The sequence below is a fragment of the Manis javanica genome, chromosome 4 (assembly GCF_040802235.1).
Source record: "Manis javanica isolate MJ-LG chromosome 4, MJ_LKY, whole genome shotgun sequence".
In the NCBI taxonomy this organism is placed as follows: domain Eukaryota; kingdom Metazoa; phylum Chordata; class Mammalia; order Pholidota; family Manidae; genus Manis; species Manis javanica.
This window is the reverse complement of record NC_133159.1, coordinates 24,396,861-24,420,844: the sequence shown is the minus strand read 5'-3', so window position 1 is coordinate 24,420,844 and position 23,984 is coordinate 24,396,861. Positions and strand designations below refer to the sequence as shown.

Below are 23,984 nucleotides of genomic sequence, written 5' to 3'. Positions count from 1 at the left end.
AGTCTTGAAGCAACTGGATATTAACCATCAGGGCAATCTTTACAAAGTCTCAGAATTAAGTACCAAAAAACACAGTGGTTATTCATCTATTTATAATTTTTGTTTTTAGAAATTAGCCATTTTAGCCCATTAATGGGTATCAAGGACAACCATTAAAGAATAAGAGAAAATAACATAAAAAATATTATCTGAGGTAAATTATGGCATTTAAAAATACAATATAATATACATGGTGCCTCTACCAAAATTAAAGTATATCAAGCTTCATTGTGATAACTCACAGAGACCTTCATGAAGGTCAGTTATTCTGGTATTTAGATTTTATTTTTAGAACTCAACAATGCTTCCCCAATTTAACTGTAATTTTGGAATGTTTCATAGTTCATTATAGGGAAGGAGTTTAAACTTAACTTTGTAGCCTAGGAGAAATGTTTGTTTTGAAAAACTATATAAAGTAAAAATGTTTAAAGCATGTAAGAGAATAACTTGTTCAAATAGTTTTATATGTAAAATTTACATATAAATAACTCATAAAATCATATCAATAGATACCATAGAGACATCACTTAGTACTATTTGAATAACTCTAGTTCAAGATGTATGTTGAAGATGATGAAATTCTTCTTTCATACTTTCTAATTCTGTTAGGCTTCTTTTTTTAATTACTACAGATTGGTGAGGTTTGACTTCCATTCTTTGCCATTTCAGGAGACAATACATGGAGATAGTCGAAAGAGGACTGTCTAAAATAAAAACTTGTCCAGTCACCAGTCCCACCACTTAACTTTTCTGACCCTAACTTCCTCATTTGTAAATCAGAGACAATAATATTTACCTTGCCGATTAAATGAGAAAATATGTAAGAGAGCACTTTATAAATAATACAGCAGTACAGTAAAATGTTAGAAATTAATCATAGGAACTGGTAAGAACCTCCAGTTTTCTTGGTTTAAAAAAATTTTTTTTCTTTAGGGAAGAAAAGAACCATACTGACAGATCTTTGCAAACTACCTTGACCTTAAAGCAGTATTAGGTTCCCTACTTTAAGAAAATGATATCTGTATATAATCTCTGGTCAGCCTCTACTTTAGGTTTTTGTTTTTGCTGAACAACACTGACTACATAGGAGTAATTTTCAACTTAATGACAAAAATTCAAATATGATGATTTCAAATATTTTAGATTTGTGTTCTGCCATAGTCCTAAAACATTTAAGATACTGGAATAACGATAGGTTGTTATAGATCCCAAGTTCATAGAAAGACTTCAGTCACTTAGGATGCCAGAGCCTTAAATGTGCTCTTACCTGGTTCTCTGTGAAAATTCAATATTGGTAGTTTATATGTTTTTGAAACACCTTGAAATTATCTTAAACATAAAGTTTGGTTGTGGTAAACTTATTTAAAATATTTCCTTTGAAAAAACTTGGCTAAGCAGAATTTCCAATATTAAAAGAAAAAAGGTATCTCCTTAATAAATTTATTAAAGATGACTTGTTTAGCTATCATGCCAACTCCAGCTACATCTTTCTTACAGCGCAGCAACACATTTCAGGGCAACAAAGTTCAGAGCAGATACAATGGCCTAATCAGAAAGCATGCAAGTTGTATCAGGTCATTACTTTTCAGTCAGTCTGATAAATTTGTCTCTGACCACGGAAAGAGAGAGATACAGGAAGTCAATCTAAGTTGCAGACATTCCAGCTTTAGTGGTCCACATTACAGCTACCTAATGTTGGGCTTTATTTCTTTTTCTTCTTCTTCTTCACTATCATCAACCTGTTGTATGACCAGATCAGCAGACCCATCCTCTACAATCTCCACATACGATCTATTCTCATCTTCACTCAAGTGCCATCTGGAATCCTTGTCTCCATCTGAAGGGGACATAAGATGCTGTTCAGCTTCCAAATCAATGGGGAGGCTGTCTATGCCAACTTCAGCAAGGCACTCATTACAGAGTCTGTAGCGCCTGGTTCCTTCCTGTACCACTTGCCCTGTTAGATCAGTCACATGGCGTTTGCATTTTCTGCAGATAAGTTTGCATGCCTGGTGAATCTGTGTAGAGATTTAAATAGTGATAAAAAAAGATTTTTCAAAAGCAGGACAGTTTGATATTCTAGGTACCAATTCATATACTTAAGATGTCCAAAGCCAAGCATTAATATTAAATTAACACCTAGTTATTAGTAAAAGATCACAGGTTTTGGTGATAAATTGATATCAGAGAAATATTAAACACCACTTTTCTCTAAATAATGGCTATGTTTTCATGATTAATATATACTAAATGATTTCACATATCCCTTAATCCAATACTATTTTGATATCTGAGGTAGTAATAAGGGACACCACCTTTCCAGTGTAATAAAATGCAAACAATATATGCCATGTACTATTCTAAGGACTTTTCATACCTTAATTTTTGGGGAAAAAAACCTCTTGTTTCATGTGAGTATTAATTTTTTTTATTTTGCTAGAGAAAATACATTGTCCCAATTATAAATTTATCAAAAATTATTTTTGGATATAAGGATTCCTTGCCACTTTTATTAATGAAAGATTTGGTAGAAAGAGGACTGAACTAGGAAATCAAAGTCCTTTTGTTCTAGTCCTGGTTTTGTTATTTACTAACTATGTACCTTGAAGCAAGTAATTTAGAACAATATAAACCTGTTTCTAGGGTGACAGTCAAAATATTTAACAACTACTAAGGTAAGGACATTACCCAAAAAGACTAGAAACCTGACTAATCAGAATAGACACTGGTCATTACACCACCACAGTGGCTCTGCTATGTAGCAGCCTATTATTATCCCTACCTACTTCATTATTACAATTCGGGTTGTTAAGGATCAAATGAGTTAGTATGTATGAAATGCTTTGGGAAAAAGTTGTAATTAATGAATAATTATAGTTAGTAATAAATGACTTTGTTCAATCATTGTCAGAGCAGATTATGGGTTCTAATCTAAAAATTAATTACAATAATTGTATAATACTGAGTTAATTTTTATGGTGTATTCATTTAGATAAAGTCAGATCAGTATGGAAGTAGACCATCAAACACAAAATTTAATGCAGTCTGGTAAAATTTTTTTTCAAATATATGGGCCTACCACTCAAAAGTTATCTTCTGCTTAAACATTGACATATTAATCAGTAAATATTCAAAGTAAATAATTTGAGTGTACCCTTACTTCTCCTGAGATATTATTATGGGTATCATATCTGGTATTGTTTTGTTACAAAGTTCTGACACAGATTCATTTTCATCTCCCTCAATTCCAACACAATAATGAAGTCAAAGAAATTAAGTAAAACACCATAATGTTAGAATAGAAAAATATCATCATGAATTCATTTTTAAAAATATATATATTCTAGTTCTGTCCACTGAAACAGTCTAAAAGGAATGATAACCTAATAACAGTGAGTATCCTAGGTGTCCAAATTTTGGTCTCTAACTTCATTCCCCACCAAAAGGCTTCTTTGAGAAATGGCTGATTACAGTTTTGTGGCAGAGAAAATACAAGGTAAGCCTAAGGCTCTTTTGGGGCCAGAGAAGCAGGACACTTCAAAAATTTAATGGAGTTACAACAAAAGGACACAAGAGCCAGAATCAAGTTGTCCCCACTGGACAAAACTGTTAAAATTTGAATATCAAAAAGAGTAGTAATTGTACACCCAAACACAATGAACCAATGAAAATTCATGAGACCATATGCTGTTTAAGAAAACAATGCCAGGAAAAACTCGGTATTATTTGAGGCTACTATTAAATCAACTCTTTGCTTTTAAAATTGGTAATTAAAGGGCAAGAATGAATTATTTATCCTGCTTCTCCTGTAGGAACTGTATTTCAAAGTAACCAAATAGTCCCTAGTAATGAGGAAAAGCTTTACTTTATAGAATTCCAGCTAATAATGTAGAAGGAATGTTAAAATTAATACATCTTTCTATAACTCCAAGTTACATTAATAATTTGAACAGACTCTATCAACTGATGTTAATACATTAAATGAATGGTTGATGGGGAAATGGATAGTGGTACAACATCAAAATAGTTAATACCATTAAATGAATGGTTGATGGGGAAATGGATAGTGTTACAACATCAAAATAGTTCCACACAGATTCCTTCCTAATCACAAGGCATACACCTTTAACCATACAATGGTGGTAATACAGTATCATCACCCTAATCCAGTGATCAATCTTAACAATATGAATGATGGGTCCAGCAGGTATTATGTGTCTCCTAATATGACACAATATGAAGTAAATAATTTTATTCTTGATGTATTCATTCTATCTAAAAGTATTAACTTAAATCCATTAAGCCAAAAGTTTTATATAAAACTTCTAGTTTATAGAAAATGGATAAGGGATAGAGGAAGAAGCTAAATAATACTATGCAGGAGCAAGGAGAGAAATCCAGAGGTAGAATATTTTGTAAAACAATTGATTTGATATCTTCAGAAAGTCAGTGAGGGAAGGGCAGGGAGGACTGTGATAGCTTCAAAACATATTTAAGGGACTTAACAGTAAAATGGATACACAGTCCTGGATTGGTTTCTGTTTGGACAAACCAGCTATAAAAGGTATTTGGAGGACTACTGGGAAACTTAAAATTGTATTGGATGTTAGATAAAATTTTATTGAGATGGAAAGTTAGAAATAATTTACTAAAGAAAGGTTACAAAATAGCATGTACAGTATGATCTAATTTGGTTAAAAACAGTGTAACCATATATATGCATGTGATAAAGAATTAAGAAGAGTAATATCAGGCTGGTAAAAATAGGGTATTTTATTTTTATTTTTTATAATGTATGTGTATTGTTTTTTCAATAAAAAATTTCTTACTTAAAAAATCTAGCTTCATGAGATTAATGAAGGCAAGAATTTTGTGTTTTGTTCACTGCTGTATACCTAGCACTTAGAAAGGGGCTGACCCACAGGTGTTCAACATACATTTGTTGAATAACTAATTATAAAGCAATGCATGAAGAAATCACCTTAAGGGACCCAATGTCCTTGAAAATTAAAAGGAGCTTGTATAAGTAATTGTAAGTATTAGTAGTTTTTGGTTTTCCTAAAAAGAAACACAGATTTTAGGAAAAATTCTTGCTGCTAGAGGAACAGCAGCATAATTCCAATGCCATTTACCTTATTAAACCACCAGAGCACTGAACTGTCAATTCCCTGAGATTTTTCTGACTGTGGACAGTCTATTCCCCTACTGGGAATGGTTCTATTGTCCACCTTGCTCCCTTACTTCAGGAAACTAGAGAAACAGAGACTAGAGGGTGTACAGAGGAGAGAGGTCAGACAGCAGAAACTAGGCTGAGATCCTACCAGATATGGATTCAAGATGTGGAGTATCTCAAGTGGTGATGCTGACCTAGACATCTGAAACATTTTTAGTTTATATTGTTTATGGCTCTGAAAAGACGAGTATATAAAAATATATTTGATTTTAAGTTAACTAAAATGGATATCCAAAAGCATATCTCTTACTTTAAGGCCTCCAAGGGCTAATTAAAAATAAATAAATAAATAAATAAATAAATAAATAAATAAATAAATAAATAAATAAATAAATATTTGTAAAATTATGCATTATGTGCAAAATAAGCACATTAAGTTGGAAAATTTTTTTTAACATGGTAGAGTTGTGTAAAAAGATTTCTCAGTAAATTAGATCATCTTAAAGCAGATAAATGTGCATATTTCTTAAGAAGATGATGAAAAATCATATACATACTGTTCGAAAATGGCTACTTAGATGGTCTAGCCTGCTAAATCTTTTCCCACAAGCTTGACATGGATAGGGCCTTTCTCCTGTGTGACAACGAAGATGGCGCTTGAGGTCTGCTTTCCGCTTCACCACGTGTGTGCAGTATGGGCATTTGAATCGCATCCTAGGCAGATCATCTGTCAGGAGATAGTGTGATTAAGGACAGTGATTGATTACATCACTGGGAAGTTCATAAAAATAATTTTATTAACATACAGAATCCAAAAGGAGTTGGTGAGTCCAATCTTGGAAAGGTAGAAAAAAAGCAGCAGAAAGGAGTTTTATTAAAACTAGATTATCAATTAACACTAAGAATAAAACTATAACTTCAGTATTTGATATATGTACAAGTCTGGGTAAATCTGGACTGCCATGCTTATCTTTTTATTTAATGTACAGTATTGGATTTTAAAACTATATACAATCCAAAAGTAAAAGTCCAGTTAAAGCTTTTAAGTAAGTTGCTGTATTTACATATTTTTATCCCCTTGCCTTTACTTTGCATGCACGTTTAATATTTTTCTTTTAAATGTGAAAAAAATGTGAAGAATCTTTAATTTTTTGTTTTAAAACGTACTCAAAATGTTAGCTGTGACTGGAAGCAAACTTTATCAATTTAACATCTATTAAATTAAACTGTTCAGTATTAAAGTTAGTTTTAAAATAACCTAGAATTATAAAAGTGCAATGCCCAAATAAACAAAAGATCACTTTTTTACTGTTTTAAAATACAATGAAGATTTCCCATTTTTGCTGTTTTTTTCTTTTAATTGAAGTATTGTTGATATACAATCTTATATTGGTTTCAAATACACAACACAGTGGTTCAACAGTTACCCATATTATCAAATTCTCACCCCCTCTAGTGCAGTTACTATCTGTCAACGTAAAAAAATGTTACAGAATCACTGACTATATTCTCCAGGCAGTACTACCATCCAGGTGACCGACTTACATTATGATTGCAAATTACTGTGCCCCTCTACCCCCCCACCATTTTGCTGCTATTTCTGTATGTCCTGGTCAACAGTCAGAGTTCAAAAGGACTTTCAGAAAGCTCTATAATACAATATAATTTCATGTACTTTCAGTTAGTATCGGATAGAAAAATATGATTAGTAAAGATTAATCAGGTTGCCTATTATTTTAAAATGTGTTATCTATAATCACACTATTTAAAAAAATTTATATGACACTATCAACTATACTTCAATTAAAAAAATTTACACAACAACCAGGGAAATGTGAATACTGACCGGTTATTTAGTGGATATTAAGGAATTGTTCATTTTGTTTAGGTATGATTTTGCTATTGTAGTGGACTTTTTTGTTAAAGAATATCTTTTACGGACACATGTTGAAATATTTACACATAAAACCTATGATGTCTGAAAGTTGCTTAAAAATAATAAAGGGAGGGTCAGAAGTAGAGGTATAGATGAAACAAGATTGGTCATGAGTTCAGAGTTGTTAGGCCTGGATAATGATTAGGTACATGGAGGTTAATTATACTTTTCTCTTTACTTTTGTGTATGTTTGAAAATTTTCTTAAATAAAAAATTTTAAATATATAATCCAAATCGTGTAACCTGAGCGAGTTTCATTTTATCATAATTTCCTTTAAATTCACATGTAAACTATTATGTAAATTTGCTAAGTGGGGCAAACTTGATGGCATGACTTCTACTCCCTGTTCTCTACTTCAGTCTTAAGAAGAGGAGGGGTTATTTGAAACTATCAACCTACAACATCTTTCTGCATTTTACTACTATCATAAAAATGAGATGTCTCATAGTTTTTGCACATAAAATTACATCAGTGTTACAGGGTGTGTGTTAATTGTTTCTGTTTGTTCTTTTTTGCATTTCATTTTATTTAAAAAACCTTTGGTGCAATATTTAAAAGCAATACAGCCAGCTGGAGTGACAACCAACAGAAAAAAAGGAGAGAAGAGGGAAGACTCAGAGACCCCACCCTGGCTGCTCCCAGGGGAGAGAGGCCAGGGAAGACTAGAGAGGGTGATGGGTGACGGCTGGGAGGAAAGGCCACCCACCAAAATGAACAGGCAGAACAAAACATTTATATAGGAAACATCTGACTGAACTGAATAGGACCTAGGGGAGATGGGAAAACCCCACTTTTTAAAAAAGTTATGTTTATTTATAAGTTATCTTTTTATTGGATATAGTCTAATTTCTTTTTAGCTCTTGGGTGTGAAACTGCAAATATGCATGGTTGCTCTGTTTAACTTTTCGGTATAAAAATATTCTTTCTGAGTGAACATTCAGAAAAAAAAAAACTAAGGTGAAAATATGTGTCTTAGGGATTGAACCATTTAAAAAGAGCTTTAAACATTTAACAGTAATCTAATTACCCACAGGTACAAGTTTGGAAAATCATGGCTTTTGAACCTCAGAACTCTTATTGTTTTGACTGTTATTAAATTTATCCAATATTATTTTAAATTAATTTTGAAAAAATTATGTTTTGTAAAACAAATTTCATTATAGAAGTATGACAAAAAATAAAACTCACTTGGTTCAACTGTCTACAACACCAAAAGTAAGGGTATATTGAGATAGGACTGATTAATGAAGGCAGTCCCAGAACCCAGCAATGGGAATGATTCTTTTTGGGTACCTGGGAAACTTCTGGAGGTGACATCAGATCCTTGACCATACGGATAGCCAATAGGAGTAGAGTCTATTTCAGCACCAATTTGTGCTTGTTCTTCAGACTGGGAAATGTGGCTGGAAGAATCAGATGTCCGTGCTTCTCGTTTGCTTGACTTATAATGGGCAACTTCAGAAGGCTGGGACAACCTCAAATGTTTGGACTTTTTAATGGAATCTTTCCTTTGTTCATGCTTGGCCAAAGGCTGCTGAGTATTCCTTTGGGAGGCTGAATGGTAATTATACTTACTCCAGGATTTCCCTTGCTCTGGGCTTAGGTGGGAATGTGGAGAACTGCTTTCTTCTTGCCAGCCACCGCCATAAAAAGAGGAACGTTCTATGCCATTAGAACTGGCATCTTTATCAGAGAGACTGAAATAGCGATCTTTTTCTTTCTCACTGATGTCTAATGAAGATTTAATAAAGGTCTTACAGACACTAATCACATCAGTCATCTGAAGGAAGCTAGCAGCTGACATCACTTCTATGACATTCTGCCCAGTAAGAGACAGTTTGCCAGAATAGACGAAGTCCAGGATAACTGTAAACGTGTCTGGGGAGAAAGCCTGAAAAGTAGCTGTGGTTGGCTGACTTGTCTCCTTTGAATTCTGAGAAAGAAGCATTTTAAAATAGCCACTACTAGCAAACAACACATTTCGATGCGCTTTGAAGACCTTCCCTTCAACTAGAATACTGCAATCACAAAAGACATCTTGCCGGCGCTGCTCATTCAATTGTTGCAGGAGGTGAGACTGATGAGAAGAGATCTCCATCCTAAAGAGGAAAGGACATGTGGTTACCAAAACGAAATAATGCTGTTTTTCTAAGATGAGCCAACTAAAATAACGATCCATTAAAAACTTTTTCTTCTTAGAGAATATGGTCTCCAAGACATAGAAGATAACAGATTTCTGGACATCATTTAACACAGCACTGTTAATTATTAGATGTGTAGACAATTCTCTGTCTCCATCACTCAGCTTTATTGCATGTCAGGCCACCTGCTGTATGCCACCCTTGATTCTTGATTCTTGCCTTAATGTAGTTTTCAATCTCGAGAGGGTATCAGGCATTAAATAAGTGCTCGTATGAAGTTATTAATGACAAGTGCTAAGACAGAAAGAGGGTGCTATGAGCAGCATAATAGTGTAAATTAGACTGGGACAGAGAGGGTTAGGGAGTACCTCTTTGAGAGGTGATATTTAAACTGAGACCTCAAAAATGACCAGGAATTGACTAGGTGACTACAAATCAACAGAATCAAGGGAGAAGATTTCTGATTCCAGAAAATGATGGTCTAGAAAGTGCTGAAACTTTACTGCCACAAGTCTCTAGAGATGCTGGCTAAAGTATAACCAAAACTTTTTAAGTATATGGCTGGGCTTGCAGGAAAGTGTAAGAAATCCCTAGATGCCAGCACTGAAAAGGGAACAGCCCAGAGCAGCAATATGGGTTCTGGTCTTTATCACTAACAGAAGTTGGAACTCTCTAAGGACCACAGCCTTAATGAAAAAGGACTAGGAAACTTGCTCATAAGTCCCAGAAAAAAGCTAAGAAAGTTTGTCTTTGAAGGCTCTTTGTTGGGAAAAAAAAGTCCCTAGGTGAGATATCAAACCCAAGATTGTGCCTTATGAGGTTCTGGAGTCCGAATTTATTTTACCTGCTTGGTGTAGGAAGCCTCGAGTTGAAAAATTAACATGAAAATTAGTCCTGGGTTTAGGACTGCTTAGGAGAGATGCATGCCCTAAGACCCCAAGCCAGGTGGGGAATAAGCTCTGCTGAAGTTGAACTTGAAATCTGCCCCTCTTTATACAAAGTGGATCATTTCCAGTAGCATACAGCCATGATGCCTAATATCTCCTTGTCTTAAAAACAAACAAGCAAGAGGATTAAGATGGCGGCATGAGAAGTGAGACAGAGGCTTCCTCCTAAAACCGCATACAATACAAAAATATAATTAATACAACTAATCCTGAAAGAGCAACAGGAAAGAGGGCTGTGCCAGACTGCATACAGCTGGAGAAAAGAGCAGACCTCACGAAACAGGGTAACGTACCAAAGCTGTGGCCCGGTGGGACCCAAGTGCTTCATCCACCCCAGCTCACAAGCTGGAGGAAGAGAAATGGAGCAGGGAGGGAGTGGAGGCCTGGGACTGCTGAATACCTAACTCTGGAGATCTGCACTGTGAGCACAAACCTGCATTTCATGGTGCTTTCATGATACTCTCGTGATTAGGGAATTGGAAAGCTAAGACAGGCAGAATGCCTGGAGAGACTGAGATTCCAGCTGCTTGTGGAAAGCAGAGATCCATATCTGGCTGCTCTGGGACAAAAGAAAGGCGGGCATTCTGAGAGACTTCCTAACAAGGAAGCCCTTAGCAAGAAGGTTGCTAAAGGGGCAAGGATTTCACAGAGCTTACTGCTCAGGAGAAAGGACAGGTAGACAAAATTGTCCAGATGCACTCTGCACAGCAGGTTGGGAGCTTTCATGATTTCCAGGTGCTCCAGCTCCCTGGCTGGCTACACAGCTCCAAGGACCCCCTCCACAATACACAGCCTACTGCGCCTTTCTCCCGGCCAGTCCCACATGGCTCACAAACCGGCAAACCCTACCCTTGCTTTAGGCAAACCAGAGGGAAGATCTGTCTACAGCAACTACAAACGCAAAGCACAGAGGCTTATACCTGTGTGCTAGGCCCACTGGTTCAGGCAATGGAGACAGGCATAGCAGCCGGGAAGCAGGAAACAGCTCCTTCCTCCCCCCAGGCACCAACACCACTCCCCTGCGACCCCCAACACTGCTTCAGGGGCTGAGCAGCTCCAGAGAGTAGAGCTTCTGGGCATTAGAGGGCACCATATACAAATATGAAACACCAAAGGAACCTGGTCCAGAGTAAAATTAATATAACTCCTGAGAAAGATGACATGGACCTCATGACATCAAAATAAAAATCATTAACATGATAATGGAGGTACAGAAAGATATTCAAGAACTCAGGAATGAATTCAGGTCAGAGATCCAATCATTGAAGAGCACAATGGAGGGTATTAAAAGCAGATTGGAAACAGTGGAAGAGACGATAAATGAAATAGAAACTAGAGAAGAGGAATACAAAGAAACTGAGGCACAGAGAGAAAAAAGGATCTCTAAGAATGAAAGAATATTGACAGAACTGTGTGATCAATCCAAACAGAACAATATTCGCATTATAGGGGACAGAAGAAGAGAGAAAGAAAGGGATAGAAAGTGTCTTTGAGGAGGTAATTGCTGAAAACTTCCCCAATTTGGGGAAGGAGATAGTCTCTCAGGCCATGGAGATGCACAGATCTCCCAACACAAGGGACCCAAGGAAGACAACACCAAGACATATAGTAATTAAAATGGCAAAGATCAAGGATAAGGACAGACTATTAAAAGCAGCCCAGAGAGAAATAAGATCACATACAAAGGGGAATGTAAGCTAGTTCAACCATTGTGGAAAGCAATATGGAGGCTCCTCAAAGAACTAAAAATAGATATACCATTTGACCCCAGAATCCCACTTCTTGGAATATACCCAAAGAATACAACTTCTCAGATTCAAAAAGACATATGTAGCCCTATGTTCATCGTAGCACTTTTTACAATAGCCAAGATATGGAAGCAACCTAAATGTCCATCTGTAGATGAATGGATAAAGAAGATATGGTACATATACACAATGGAATACTATTCAGCCATAAGAAAGAACTGATCCTACCATTTGCAACAACATGGATGGAGCTGGAGGACATTATGCTCAGTGAAATAAGCCAGGCGGAGAAAGACAAATGCCAAATGATTTCCCTCATTTGTGGAGTATAACAATGAGGCAAAACTGAAGGAACAAAATGGCAGCAGACTCAGAGACTCCAAGAAGGAACTAGTGGTTACCAAAGGGGAGGGGTAGGGGAGGGCGGGTGGGAAGGGAGGGAGAAGGGGATTGAGGCATATTATGTTTAGTACACATGGTGTGGGGGGTCACGGAGAAAACAGCGTAGCACAGAGAAGGCACATAGTGAATCTGTGGCATCTTGCTGCACTGATGGATAGTGACTGCATTGGGGTATGGGTGGGGACTTGATAATATGGCTGAATGCAGTAACCACATTGTTTTTTCATGTGAAACCTTCATAAGAGTGTATATCAATCATACCTTAATAAAAAAATTTAAAAAAAGAAAGAACAAGCAAACAAAACCTCCCCTTGACTTCACGTCTTCCTCTGACTACTCCATTTCTCTGCTCCCTTTACACAAAATTTACCCAAGAGCTTTTTGCTGTTTTATTTTCATCTGCTGTCTTCACATCTCCTTCCGTTCTCTCTTGACCCCTTTCTTATCAGGTTTTCATCCCCATGCATCAAAACCATTTTAAAAAAGATCACTAGTAACTTGCATGTTGTTAAATCCAATGGTCATTCTTTGTCCTCATTTTACTGACCCAGTGGCTCAGTATCTCTTTATCCCACAGCACCTTCACTCACCAGCCAGGACACCACCCCTTCATGGTTCTCCCACTGGCCACTCCTCTTCCTCACTCATTCACCTTTGCTGGTGCTTCATTTTCCTAATCTGTGGGATTCAGGACATGCTACCCCCAAAACATGGCACCTTGGCATATTGGGTATTTTGACCTGAAGGAGTTTGAGAAAACAGTAGAAGCAGAAAGGTCACTCTGACACCCCACCCCCACACTCCTGAGAGGTGCCCTCCCTGCACCCTGAGGAAAGGAGCGTCCTTACTTCAGAAGGTGAAGGGAGTCCGAAAAGAATCTGAACAAAAACACACTGTGCTGTTTTCCCAGTTTCCTCAACTTACCTCATACTCCCCAGCCTCCCATGCTCCTCCATGCTGTCCACCTTCACCAACCCAAAAGTACTCAGGTCTGTTTCTTTGGGTCTTCATTTCCTTATGAAGGCTTCTATGTCACAGAAAACTTACACTGAGAAGATGGGTATGTGTTTCTCCTGTTAATCGGTCTTTGTAAATTTAATTTTCATGCCCACCCAGGAAGAGGGTCAAGGGAAGTTTTCTACCCCTATGGCTGGCATGCCTCAGACCTCTTCTCCACCTAAACCATTCCCTAGATGAGCCGATCCAGTTTCACAGCTGTAAATGTTACCTTTGAGCTTATGACTCACAAAGTTACATATCTAGTCCCTGAACCTCAGACTCATCTATCTGTTTATCTGCATCTTCTTAGATATTTAATAGGTACCCTAAGCTCAGTATATCCAAAAACATACTCTTCATTCACCCTCATTCTAAACCTGCCTTTCCTAAAGTCTTATCCATCTCAGGAAATGCTAACTCCATTCCAGCTGTTTAGACCGAAAACATTAAGAATCATGACTCCATGTTGTTGTTAAAAACAAACCACAACTCACATTACCACCCTGATGCAAGTTGCCATCACCCAACATCAACAGCCTCCTAATCAATCTCCTTGCAACTTCAGTCTAGTCTGAACACAGCAGCCAGACTGAACCTTCTAAAGCATAAGTGGAATCATGTTACTTTTCCATGCAAAACAACCCAAAGTTTCTCCATCCAACCCAAGTTCTCTTGACCTAAAAGGGCCGTACATGATCTACACACCCCCACCACCACCACCTGTCTGCCCTCATCCCCTCTGCTCTACCCGTCACACACTACATTCCAGCTACAAGGAACTCTGCTCAGTCCTGAACATTCCAGGCATGTTCCTGCCATGCAGTCTTTTACTTGTTATTCCCTCTGCTTGGAAAATTCTTCCCCAGATACACACATAGCTCACATTCTCACATTTTTTAGGTCTGTGCTCAAAGGTCACCTTATCAGAGAGGCTTTCCTTTACCATCCTATTTAAGTATTCATTCCCTGCCACTCTCAATCCTGTTATTTATTTGTTTATTGCCTGTTGCCTCCTGCTAGAATTTAAGGTTCTAGAGAACAGAATTTGCCTGGTTTGTTTACTTATATATCCCCAGCTCCTTGAACAGCACTTGAGCACACAATAGATGCTCAATCAATGTTGCTGAATGAATGAATAAAAATGTTAAAACATACAGGGAAATCGTTCTTTATAAAGAATCAGCAAATATAACAAACAGAATTAGAACCCCAAGAATTTCAGAAAATAGAATAAAAATCTTAGAGATTATTAAATATGTTTAAAATGGTCACAGAGATAAAAGATGATATGGACTAGCGTTAAGTTATGAGGACAGACACTACAGCCAGGTAGCTTGATTTGGAATTCTAGCACCACTACTCAATAGCTGTTTGAACTTGCGCAATTTTATTTAACCTCTGTATCCCTGTTTCTTTATCTGTAAAATGGAATGGAAAATAGCACTTATTTCATAGAATTATTATGAAGATTGAATGATGTACATACAGCACTCAAAACAGTGTTGAACATGTAGAACTTCATAAATGTTACCCATTCTTTTTACTTCAATATTCTTATATAATATACACAAGAAAATAAACTGGGCGGGGGGCAAGAGGTAGGTTTGAAGAGGAGCCAAATGAGTTTAAAAAATGAAAACTATAATTAATTAAAATGAAACACCCCATGTTGCAAGATGGACATCCCAGCCTTCTGTCCACAGTTCTGGCAAGAAGAAGAGGAAAAGGCAAAAAGTAATTTACCAGTCTACTTTCTTATCAGGAAAAAAGCCAGCTTTAAAATTTTATTAAGTGCTTATTCTGTACTGTATGTTTTTTTTCCCTCTTAATCTATGTATTCATTTCCTAGGGCTGTTGTAACGAAGTACCATAAACTGGGTGACTTAAAATAATAGAAATCTATTGTCTTACAGTCTGGAGGCTAGATAGTGAAAATCAAGATGTAAGCAAGCCATGCTCTCTGAAACTTGTAGAGGAATCACTCTTTCCTTCTTCCTACTCTTTGGTGGCCCCAGGTGTTTCTTGGCTTGTGGCTGACTAACCCCAACCTCCGCTTCCACCTTCACGTGGCCATCTTGCCCTGTGTCCCTGTGTCTTCACAAGGGGCCCTCTCCTCTTATCTTCACAGTGTCTGCTTAGGAGGACACTAGTCATACGAGGGCCCACGCTGCTCCAGTGTGACCTCATCTTACCTGATCACATCTGTAACAACTCTATTTCCAAATAAGGTACTGCAGATTAGGACTTCAACATATCTTTTTTTTTGAGAAACACAATTCAACCCATAACAATCTGTTAACATGTTATATTACATTAATGGATTTTTTGGATGTTGAATGTGCTTTGCATTCCTGGAATACTCTAGCCTCGTTTTTACCTTTATCAGACTATTTATTCAGAGACTGAAAAGATAAATTTTCTGTTTCCTCAATTCTCTGATAATATTAGATTGAACTGTGTAGCACATTGAATACTGTCCCCTCCACATTCATGTCTATCTGAACCTCAGAATGTAATTTCATTTGGAAATAGCAATGACAGCATCTTTTATTATATTGGTCTTTCACATGTCCAAGTCATTGCCGGGTCTTTTTCAGCCATAAAAGTGTTACATAAACACTAATTCTATTCTTAAAAGTTCTGTAAAAAGTTAATTCCTTGGAGGAAAAGAAATTTTTTTTTTAGTTTAAGTTTGAATAAGAATTTGCTTTCCAGGCAATTTGTAGACATTATAAATGAGCATCAGTATTGTTAAGAGTCGCAAACAGTAGTCACTGTGTGTGAATTTCAACAGGCTCCTAAGAGTTGATGGGGAGTGGGAGGACACTGAACAGTGAAAGTGGAAAATTATCTCTTCATGACTGGAGAGACTTGAGCACTGCCTTTGACAAATGAAAGAGCAGCAGAGAACTTCTGTAAGAAAAGGCTGGGAGCCGCGGGGATGACTTCAGCAGCAGACTGTGTCAAAGGGTAGTCACGACACTATACCTAAAGTGAAATACCCCAAGTTGGCAGCTGAATTCCTAGTGCTGTGTACTCCATCTTGAAAAGGAGGATATAATTTCAAGATAGGGTTAAGAGTGAGTTTAAGGGGCTTAATGAAAAGATCCAACAGATAAAAGGGAAAAGGCAACACACACACACACACACACAGTAAGGTAACACACATATAGGAGGGAGGAGAAAGAGATCAATCAAGAATGACTCCAAGGTTTATGACCTGAGAACTGGCAGAATGGAGTATCTGGAGCACATTTTGGACATTTAAGTTTAACATGTCCTATTATTCATCCAGTAAGAGAGAAAGCGTGGGCAGTTGGCTATATGAGCAGAGCTGAGGAAAGAGGTCCAGGCTGGGGATATAAGATCAGAAATCATCAGCATGTAGACGGTAGTTAAAGTCATGAGATTTCGGTGTGATTGCCAAAGGAGGCAGGCTACCTAGATAGGTGAGTCCCTGGCATTGCAACATTTAGAGAACAGAGAGATGCAGATATCCAGTGAAGATCTCAGAGAGGAAAGCCAGAAAAATAGGAAGAAATGTATCCTGGAAATGAAGAAAGCATTTCAAGGAGGAAGGGGTGACCTTTGTGTTGGTTTGGTCAGATGAGGATGAAAAGCTGACCACTGGATTTATCAGCAGTGCATGTGTGTGTGTGCGTGTGTGTGATGAGAGAAACAAGTACACAGCTCTTTTGAAAGAGTTTTGCTGTAAAGGGAAAGAGAGTGAGTGAAAGTGATAGTAAGGGGAAGTGGGGTCAAGACTGAAGAATTTGAATTATTTTGGAGAGAAAAAAATAACTCAAGAAATAAATGTCCAGATGAAGCAGGGAGAGATGAGACTAAGAACACACTAAAAAGGTTATCATTAGAAAGGATTAGTGAGTGGCGGAGAGGAACCTTCTTTGCAATGGGAGGAGAGAAGCAAACAGTGTGCAGATACCTAAGGGAAGGGTAACATGGGAGCTCATTCTGCTGCCCTTGATCTCTAAGTAAAATATCATTATTTTTGAAAATGATGATGTAGGAAATGTGGTAGAATAACAGTAGTTAGTATAAAAATGTGTATCTGATTTCTAATCAAGTCTGACATACTTTTCACTTAAATCACAAGATTAAAGCATCACAACCCAAGTTGGGCTTAACCCACAGTAGAGAATAAATACTTGGTGGCTTCCCATCGGTCAAACTTCCCACTGGTAGACTGTAGCAACTGACAGGCATAGTTGCCATTTTTCTTTAACCTAACCATCTGTGGATGAATAAATTCATCTCGTTGTTCCTGTAGAAAGGCAGTGCCCTCATTAAGTAAGGCACCTGGCTTTGGTTTCTGTACTGGTTATTAACCTATTGTTTTAAAGTCCCACCACTGTCCTTTTTAAATATTCTGCTCTGCTCTGATGGGGCAGAGAGTCTGCAAACTATATTACCCAGGACCTGTCCTCAGCTGGCTTCCTGTAGGATATGCTAACTGTGTCACGGGTGGGAACCAGCACACCAGAGGAAAAGGGAAATTTCCTGCTTCTGGCTCTCACAATGGCTGGTGGCTGTGGTTGGAGCAACAGGGTGGAGTCACTCTGGATTACACAGCTCAGCAGACGCAGAGTCTTTCTGGTGGGCTGAGCTCTGATCAAGGTAACACTTCTTCAGTGGATCCAAGACTGACAGTGTCCAGTAGTGCAGCAAGATGCATATGCTCATGAGTGCCAGCTCCATGGGGCATTGGCAGCTTGAGATCTTTCAGTGTCATTTCCTCCTTTTTTTATTTTGTTCTTCCAGTCCCCACCCTCATGTGCTCTTCTAGGCCTTCCCACACCCTTGCAATTTCCTGTATTAAATTATCTGTCTGGAATATCTAGAATGGATTTTGTGTTCTCAGTAGGACTCTTGCTATATCATCTTGGTGAAAGAAAAGATCCCAGAAAATAGATCCTCCAAAATAGGATTTGGGGATTGGTTTTCTGCCTTCTGAGCTTGAGCAGAGTGATAACATTTTTATTTTTAGATTACTACCAGTGGAAAATGGAAATAATGGGTAATCCATGTCATATAGTGGCATTATGATACTTATCACTTGGGTTTGCTTAGGATAAAGTCCTGTCAAAGGCAACTCTGAGAGACCAAGTGGCTGCTACATTTGACCATCATGGTAGTAATGATGACTGTAAGGACTTGGAGGCTAGCTGCTCCTGACAGTACTGGAGCACTTATAGTAAGTAAATAATAAGCTCCAGGCTTTAAACTCAGCTTCAGTCAACATCAGAGAACCAGAGAACTTTGATAGTAGCCCTAAAGGAACCTTTCTGTGAAGCCACAGGGTTGGATATAGCTAAAAATTAGACCTAATTGTGTGGGTTGCAAAATTACAACATAAGCTGATTACATCCTAACCAAGTTTCTTTGTGTGATGGGCACTGACTGTGAAGGAGACTCTGAGATCTGGAAGTGTGATATACAGGACTGGACTGAATGGGTCTTGAATTCATGAATACACATTACCCACAGCACCTAATTCCTAGTATATTGCTGCCTTTCCTCAACTCACACATATGGCTTCATGGCGAGTTCTCTATAAGTAGCTGACTAAGAAAGAAAAAGTCAAGGCCTGATTTAGAGATGGTTCTGCACAATATGCTGGCACCAGCTGTAAGTAGATGGCTAAGACATCCCAACTCCAATCAGTGTCCCTGAAAGACACTGGGAAGGGAAATCTTTGCACTGACAAAGAGACAGATACAGGTACAGATTTTACCCTGATTCATGGACAGTGGCTAGTAAACTGGCAAAATGGTCAAGGATTTAGAAAGAACCAGATAGAAGGATTGCTAGCCAAAAGGCATGTGGCCTTTTGGTGGCCAAGAAGCAGGTAGACGTACCTTTTGGAATGGGCACAGGTTATGAGGTTTGAATGTCTCATGTGAATGCTTAATAAAGGGTACCTACCCACTGCAGAGGAGGCTCTCAGAAAGCAGGCAGATAAAATGACCTGTTTTGTGGATGTCAGCCAGCCTCTTTCCCTAGTCACCATGAAGTCTGCCATGTTCTGCGTCACCCAGAAGCAGCTTGCCTGATAAAACAGCAGAATAACCAACAAAATATTCCACTATGGCTCCATCTGAGAGATGATACCCTGAGATATTAGGATGCCATCCAAATGGGTGTGTTATGTGCTTTTAACCACTGACCAATATTTGATTCTATTTTTTCCACAGCTAGAATACTCATCTCTAGAAATCAAGGGATGAAAGTGGCAGTACCTTCTTTCACTTTTACCTCGAATAACCCACTTAGAGAATTTTTGCTTTCTGTCCCTGCAGAAGCCTTGGAGAGGAATGCTTCCAACAGGAAAACATTGCATGGTTCCATTAAATTTGATTACGACTGACTTAAGAGAGGAATTAGCATCACCCATCTTGGGGAGAAAGAAGCCATCTTTGTATGAAGGATAGTTGCATATTGTAAAGCAGACTCGTGAACTTGTTTGGAATTTTAAGTATGGGAAGAGTGGTGTATATGGATGACAAGTGGCCAAAGGGTGGACTATGCTGATTATTTACCTGCTGTCTCTCAGCTCAACGCCTGCCATGCTCTACTTTACTCTCTATTCATGGAATTGGAATTCTGCAAATGACATTTTCCAGGCTTCCTTCCTTGCAACTGGCTTCCTGTTAGATTCTATCAATAGGGAGCATGGATAGGAGATCAATGAAAGGAAAGGAAGTTTTCAGCTGTGAGTAAAGGGAATGCAGCAACTGCTGGTAGCTGCTCGCTATTGGTGTAGTGGTGGCCAGGATGGGTAATTCTAGACTCCAGTAGCCTTTCCATTCTTTGGACTTTCCATTTCAGATAGAAGTGGCACCTCTTTGGCAAATACAGAACCGACTGTGTCAGCAACTCCAAGAGTACAGCAGCCAGCGCAGATCTGGGGACTCCAACTCAGGGGCACAGCAGCTTCCAATCTATGATTAGAATCCTTCTTGCTCACCTACCAAAGCATAGTTTCTGATATTGCAATATTGCAACTGTTTTTTTTCCTTCATATCCTCTGAAAATCTGGCATGCCTCCAGGCACAGTTTCTTTCAACTTTGTTCCTTCAGATAGTTGTGAGCCATTTCTTCTTTGGCTACAATAACTGTTACAGTACTTTTCATGATGTCAGAAATCCTCCACCGACCTCAATTTAACAGTTGATCGGTTTTCTGAAGGTATTTTCCTGGCTCTAGACAGTGTTAAATACCCATTTCAACATTCAAAGCAATACTTTGCGCTTTGTACTCTTACAGTAACTTTAGCCTTAATACTTGTACACCTGTGATAAGTCACGGGTCAAAATCAATCAGCAGAACATGAAATAATGACAGAAAGTGAGACCCTGGCCTAGAAACATGAATAGATTAGTGAAGGCTCTCAAACTCAGGCACATACAATCTGCTAAATCAGCTCTCATTAGTGCTGTGTTGAACTGACTGAACAGTTATTTTTAAAATGTACTAATTAAAGTTGATACTGTATCAAATTTATAAATACGAACATATTTAGAGATGAAGAATACTGTAATAAATTAGAGCTCCAGGAGTTATGTTTATACTGAAGTTTCTTCCATGTTCACTGTAATCCAGGTTCTAGTGAATGGTGGACTTTGAAATCTCAAAACTCCCAGAAAATTTTTTATAAAAAAGATTGAATCACTTGGCTAGATAGTGGGGTTTTCACATTCTCATGTGTCCAAAGACCCAGCTTTTGCTGAGTCCTTATATGACCATGTCTCTGTGGAGTACAAACAAACCAGGGATACGATACTAACAGAGCTAGAATATATTCAGGGTTGTGTCATACACTGCCAAAAAAAGACATCTTGCTAGAGACATATTGCTAGAGAAATACCAAATCAATATCCAATCTTTTACTATCATATCCTGTCAGTTAAAAATCTAATAATTCCCTTTTCTCATTTCAAACATGGCAGGTGTCATGACTTTACAATTTTTTGCTATCATATATGAGGTATAGTGAATACCTTTGCATGTAGATACTTGAGCACTTGTGAATTTGATCCCAACAGGTGGAGTTGCTAAGTGGATACAGACAGATCACCTTCCCAAAACATTATTATCAATTTGTGTCTTCACCAACACTATATGATAGTGGCCTTTCCCCCCAATACTTCCATTAACTCTGGATATTAACTCTTTAAAATGCTTTGCCATCTATTCTTAGGGAAAAATACCAGGAAAATGTCAATACTATTATTTAACATTGTCCTAGAAGTACTAGCCAATGAATTAAACAAGGTAACTAAATATTAAATATGAATATTGGAAAAGATGAAAGTTATTGTTATTGCAGATGATTTTAAATATCTTTAAAATGCAGAAGTAAAATTAGAAAACTATTTTTTTAAGTAAAATTGTTGGGCTTTTGCAATGTTAGAGTAACTGGTACTAGACTTGGCTGTCTGCTATAAACAATTAGAAAATGACAAAATACATGAAAAAAATTATTTCCAAACAATGAAAACAGGAAAAGTGCGACTATGCTCTCTGAGAGAAGGAAATCAAATGAGGTAAGGCTATTATCACTTTGGTTTTTCGGATTGTAATACAGGGAGGGAAAATCAAACTGGATTGAACTGAGAGAGTTGGTGTTCAGGAAGGCTGAGGTGCTGTTGGAAGTTGTGGGGCAAAGTACCAGAGGAAGCAACCACATAGGAAAGTAAATTAATAAATCTATATAGGAGTATTCTAGAATCCATGCTGAATACTAATCCATGCATGTGTAGGGTGAAACTTCAGGAGTCCAGGTAAAGAACTATTGGTGAACTGTGAGCAGAAAGATCTCCACAACTCACACGGGGATGAGAGACAAATTTTGACCAGCCAGAGTAAAGATTCTATACTGAACACCAGGGCATTTAGTAGTATCCCTGTCACCTTAGTAGTAGGACTAATCTAATTCCACAGTAAAGATCACTTTAGAACTGCCTCAAAGCTCGAAAACAAGCCTCAAAATTATCAAGCTGATCCACTAGCAACTTAACAAGGCAAAATTCAAAAGTCTTTAAAGATAGACAATGAAACTTCAATATACTTGCAATGTCTATCATTCCATCAAAAATGACTAGACATGTGAAAAAGAAAATAAGCACCCTAAAATCCGAAGAAAAATTAATAAAAAGAACAAAAAAAACAAAATGAAAGAGATGCTAGACTTAGCAAACAAGAATATAAAAAGTTATTATACATATATGCAAAATTTAAAGAAAAATATGAAGATATTGAGAGAAATAAGACATAAAATACAATCAAATAAAATTTCTAGAAACAAAAAAATACAATATCTGAAATTAAAAATTCATTAGATAGGCTTAATAGCAGATTATAAACTGCAGAAGAATAATTCATGAATGTGGAGACATAGCAATGGAAATTATCTGAAGTAAAAGAAAATGACTGACAAAAAATGAACAGTCTTAGTGATACATGGAACAGTATGAAATGGTCTAATGTATCTGTAATTGAAGTTCTAGAAGAGAAGGGGGCAGAAAAAATATTTGAAGAAAAGATGAGAAACAGAAATATACTCTTTTAAGATCCTTACATTGTCCATCAGAGGTTGGCACACTTTTTCTGTAAAAGGCCAGATAGTAGAGAAAGGGATACCCTCCTACACTGCTGGTGGGAATGTAAACTAGTTCAACCACTGTGGAAAGCAGCATGGAGGTTCCTCAAAAAACTCAAAATAGAAATACCATTTGACCCAGGAATCCCACTCCTTGGAATTTACCCAAAGAATACAACTTCTCAGATTCAAAAAGACATATGCACCCCTATGTTTATCACAGCACTTTTTACAATAGCCAAGATATGGAAGCAACCTAAGTGCCCATCAGTAGATGACTGGATAAAGAAGATGTGGTACATATACACAATGGAATATTATTCAGCCATAAGAAAGAAACAAATCCTACCATTTGCAACAACATGGATAGAGTTGGAGGACATTATGCTCAGTGAAATAAACCAGGTGGAGAAAGACAAATGCCAAATGATTTCCCTCATTTGTGGAGTATAACCATGAAGCAAAACTGAAGGAACAAAATAGCAGCAGACTCACAGACTCCAAGAAGGAACTAGTGGTTACCAAAGAGGAGGGGTATGGGAGGGGCGGGTGGGGAGGGAGGGAGAAGGGGATTGAGGGGTATTATGTTTAGTACACATAGTGTGGAGGATCACAGGGAAAACAGTGTAGCACAGAGAAGACAAGTAGTGACTCATGGCATCTTACTACACTGATGGACAGTGACTGCAATGGGGTATGGGTGGGGACTTAATATGGGTAAATGTAGTAACCACTTTGTTTTTTCATGTGAAACCTTCATAAGAGTGTATATCAATAATACCTTAATAAAAAAATTTTTTTAAAAAGGCCAAGTAGATATCTAAGCTGGCCTGTGCATACAGTAAAACAACAAATTTGACTGGATCTATACTGTTGGAACTCAACCAAGAATTAGGAGAACTGCAAGTTACAGTGCCCCAAAATCATGTGACTATAGACTATCTACTATTAAAAGAACATATGGGATGTGAACAGTTCC

General features: G+C 37.6%; 2 protein-coding genes across 5 annotated transcripts in view; one reads left to right on the top strand and one right to left on the bottom strand.

The window, feature by feature from the left end:
• Positions 1–23,538, top strand: part of ZBTB8OS (zinc finger and BTB domain containing 8 opposite strand) — a 51,577-nt gene extending 28,039 nt beyond the window's left edge. The window contains exon 8 of one of the 2 annotated variants that reach the window (XM_073233575.1): positions 19,704–23,538. The gene's annotated coding sequence lies outside the window, so the exon portion shown is untranslated. Of the gene's footprint in view, positions 1–1,793; positions 1,944–19,703 lie in introns of those variants that run through there. The other variant, XM_037010436.2, reaches the window with a different exon arrangement.
• Positions 1,466–23,984, bottom strand: part of ZBTB8A (zinc finger and BTB domain containing 8A) — a 45,359-nt gene continuing 22,840 nt past the window's right edge. For all 3 annotated transcript variants that reach the window (XM_037010408.2, XM_073233573.1, XM_037010410.2), the window contains 3 exons: positions 8,443–9,248; positions 5,770–5,939; positions 1,466–2,057 (listed from right to left, as the gene is read on the bottom strand). In XM_037010408.2, coding sequence (XP_036866303.2) covers positions 1,725–2,057; positions 5,770–5,939; positions 8,443–9,247 — 1,308 coding nt within the window. In that variant the 5' untranslated portion in view covers position 9,248 and the 3' untranslated portion in view covers positions 1,466–1,724. The remainder of the gene's footprint in view (positions 2,058–5,769; positions 5,940–8,442; positions 9,249–23,984) is intronic.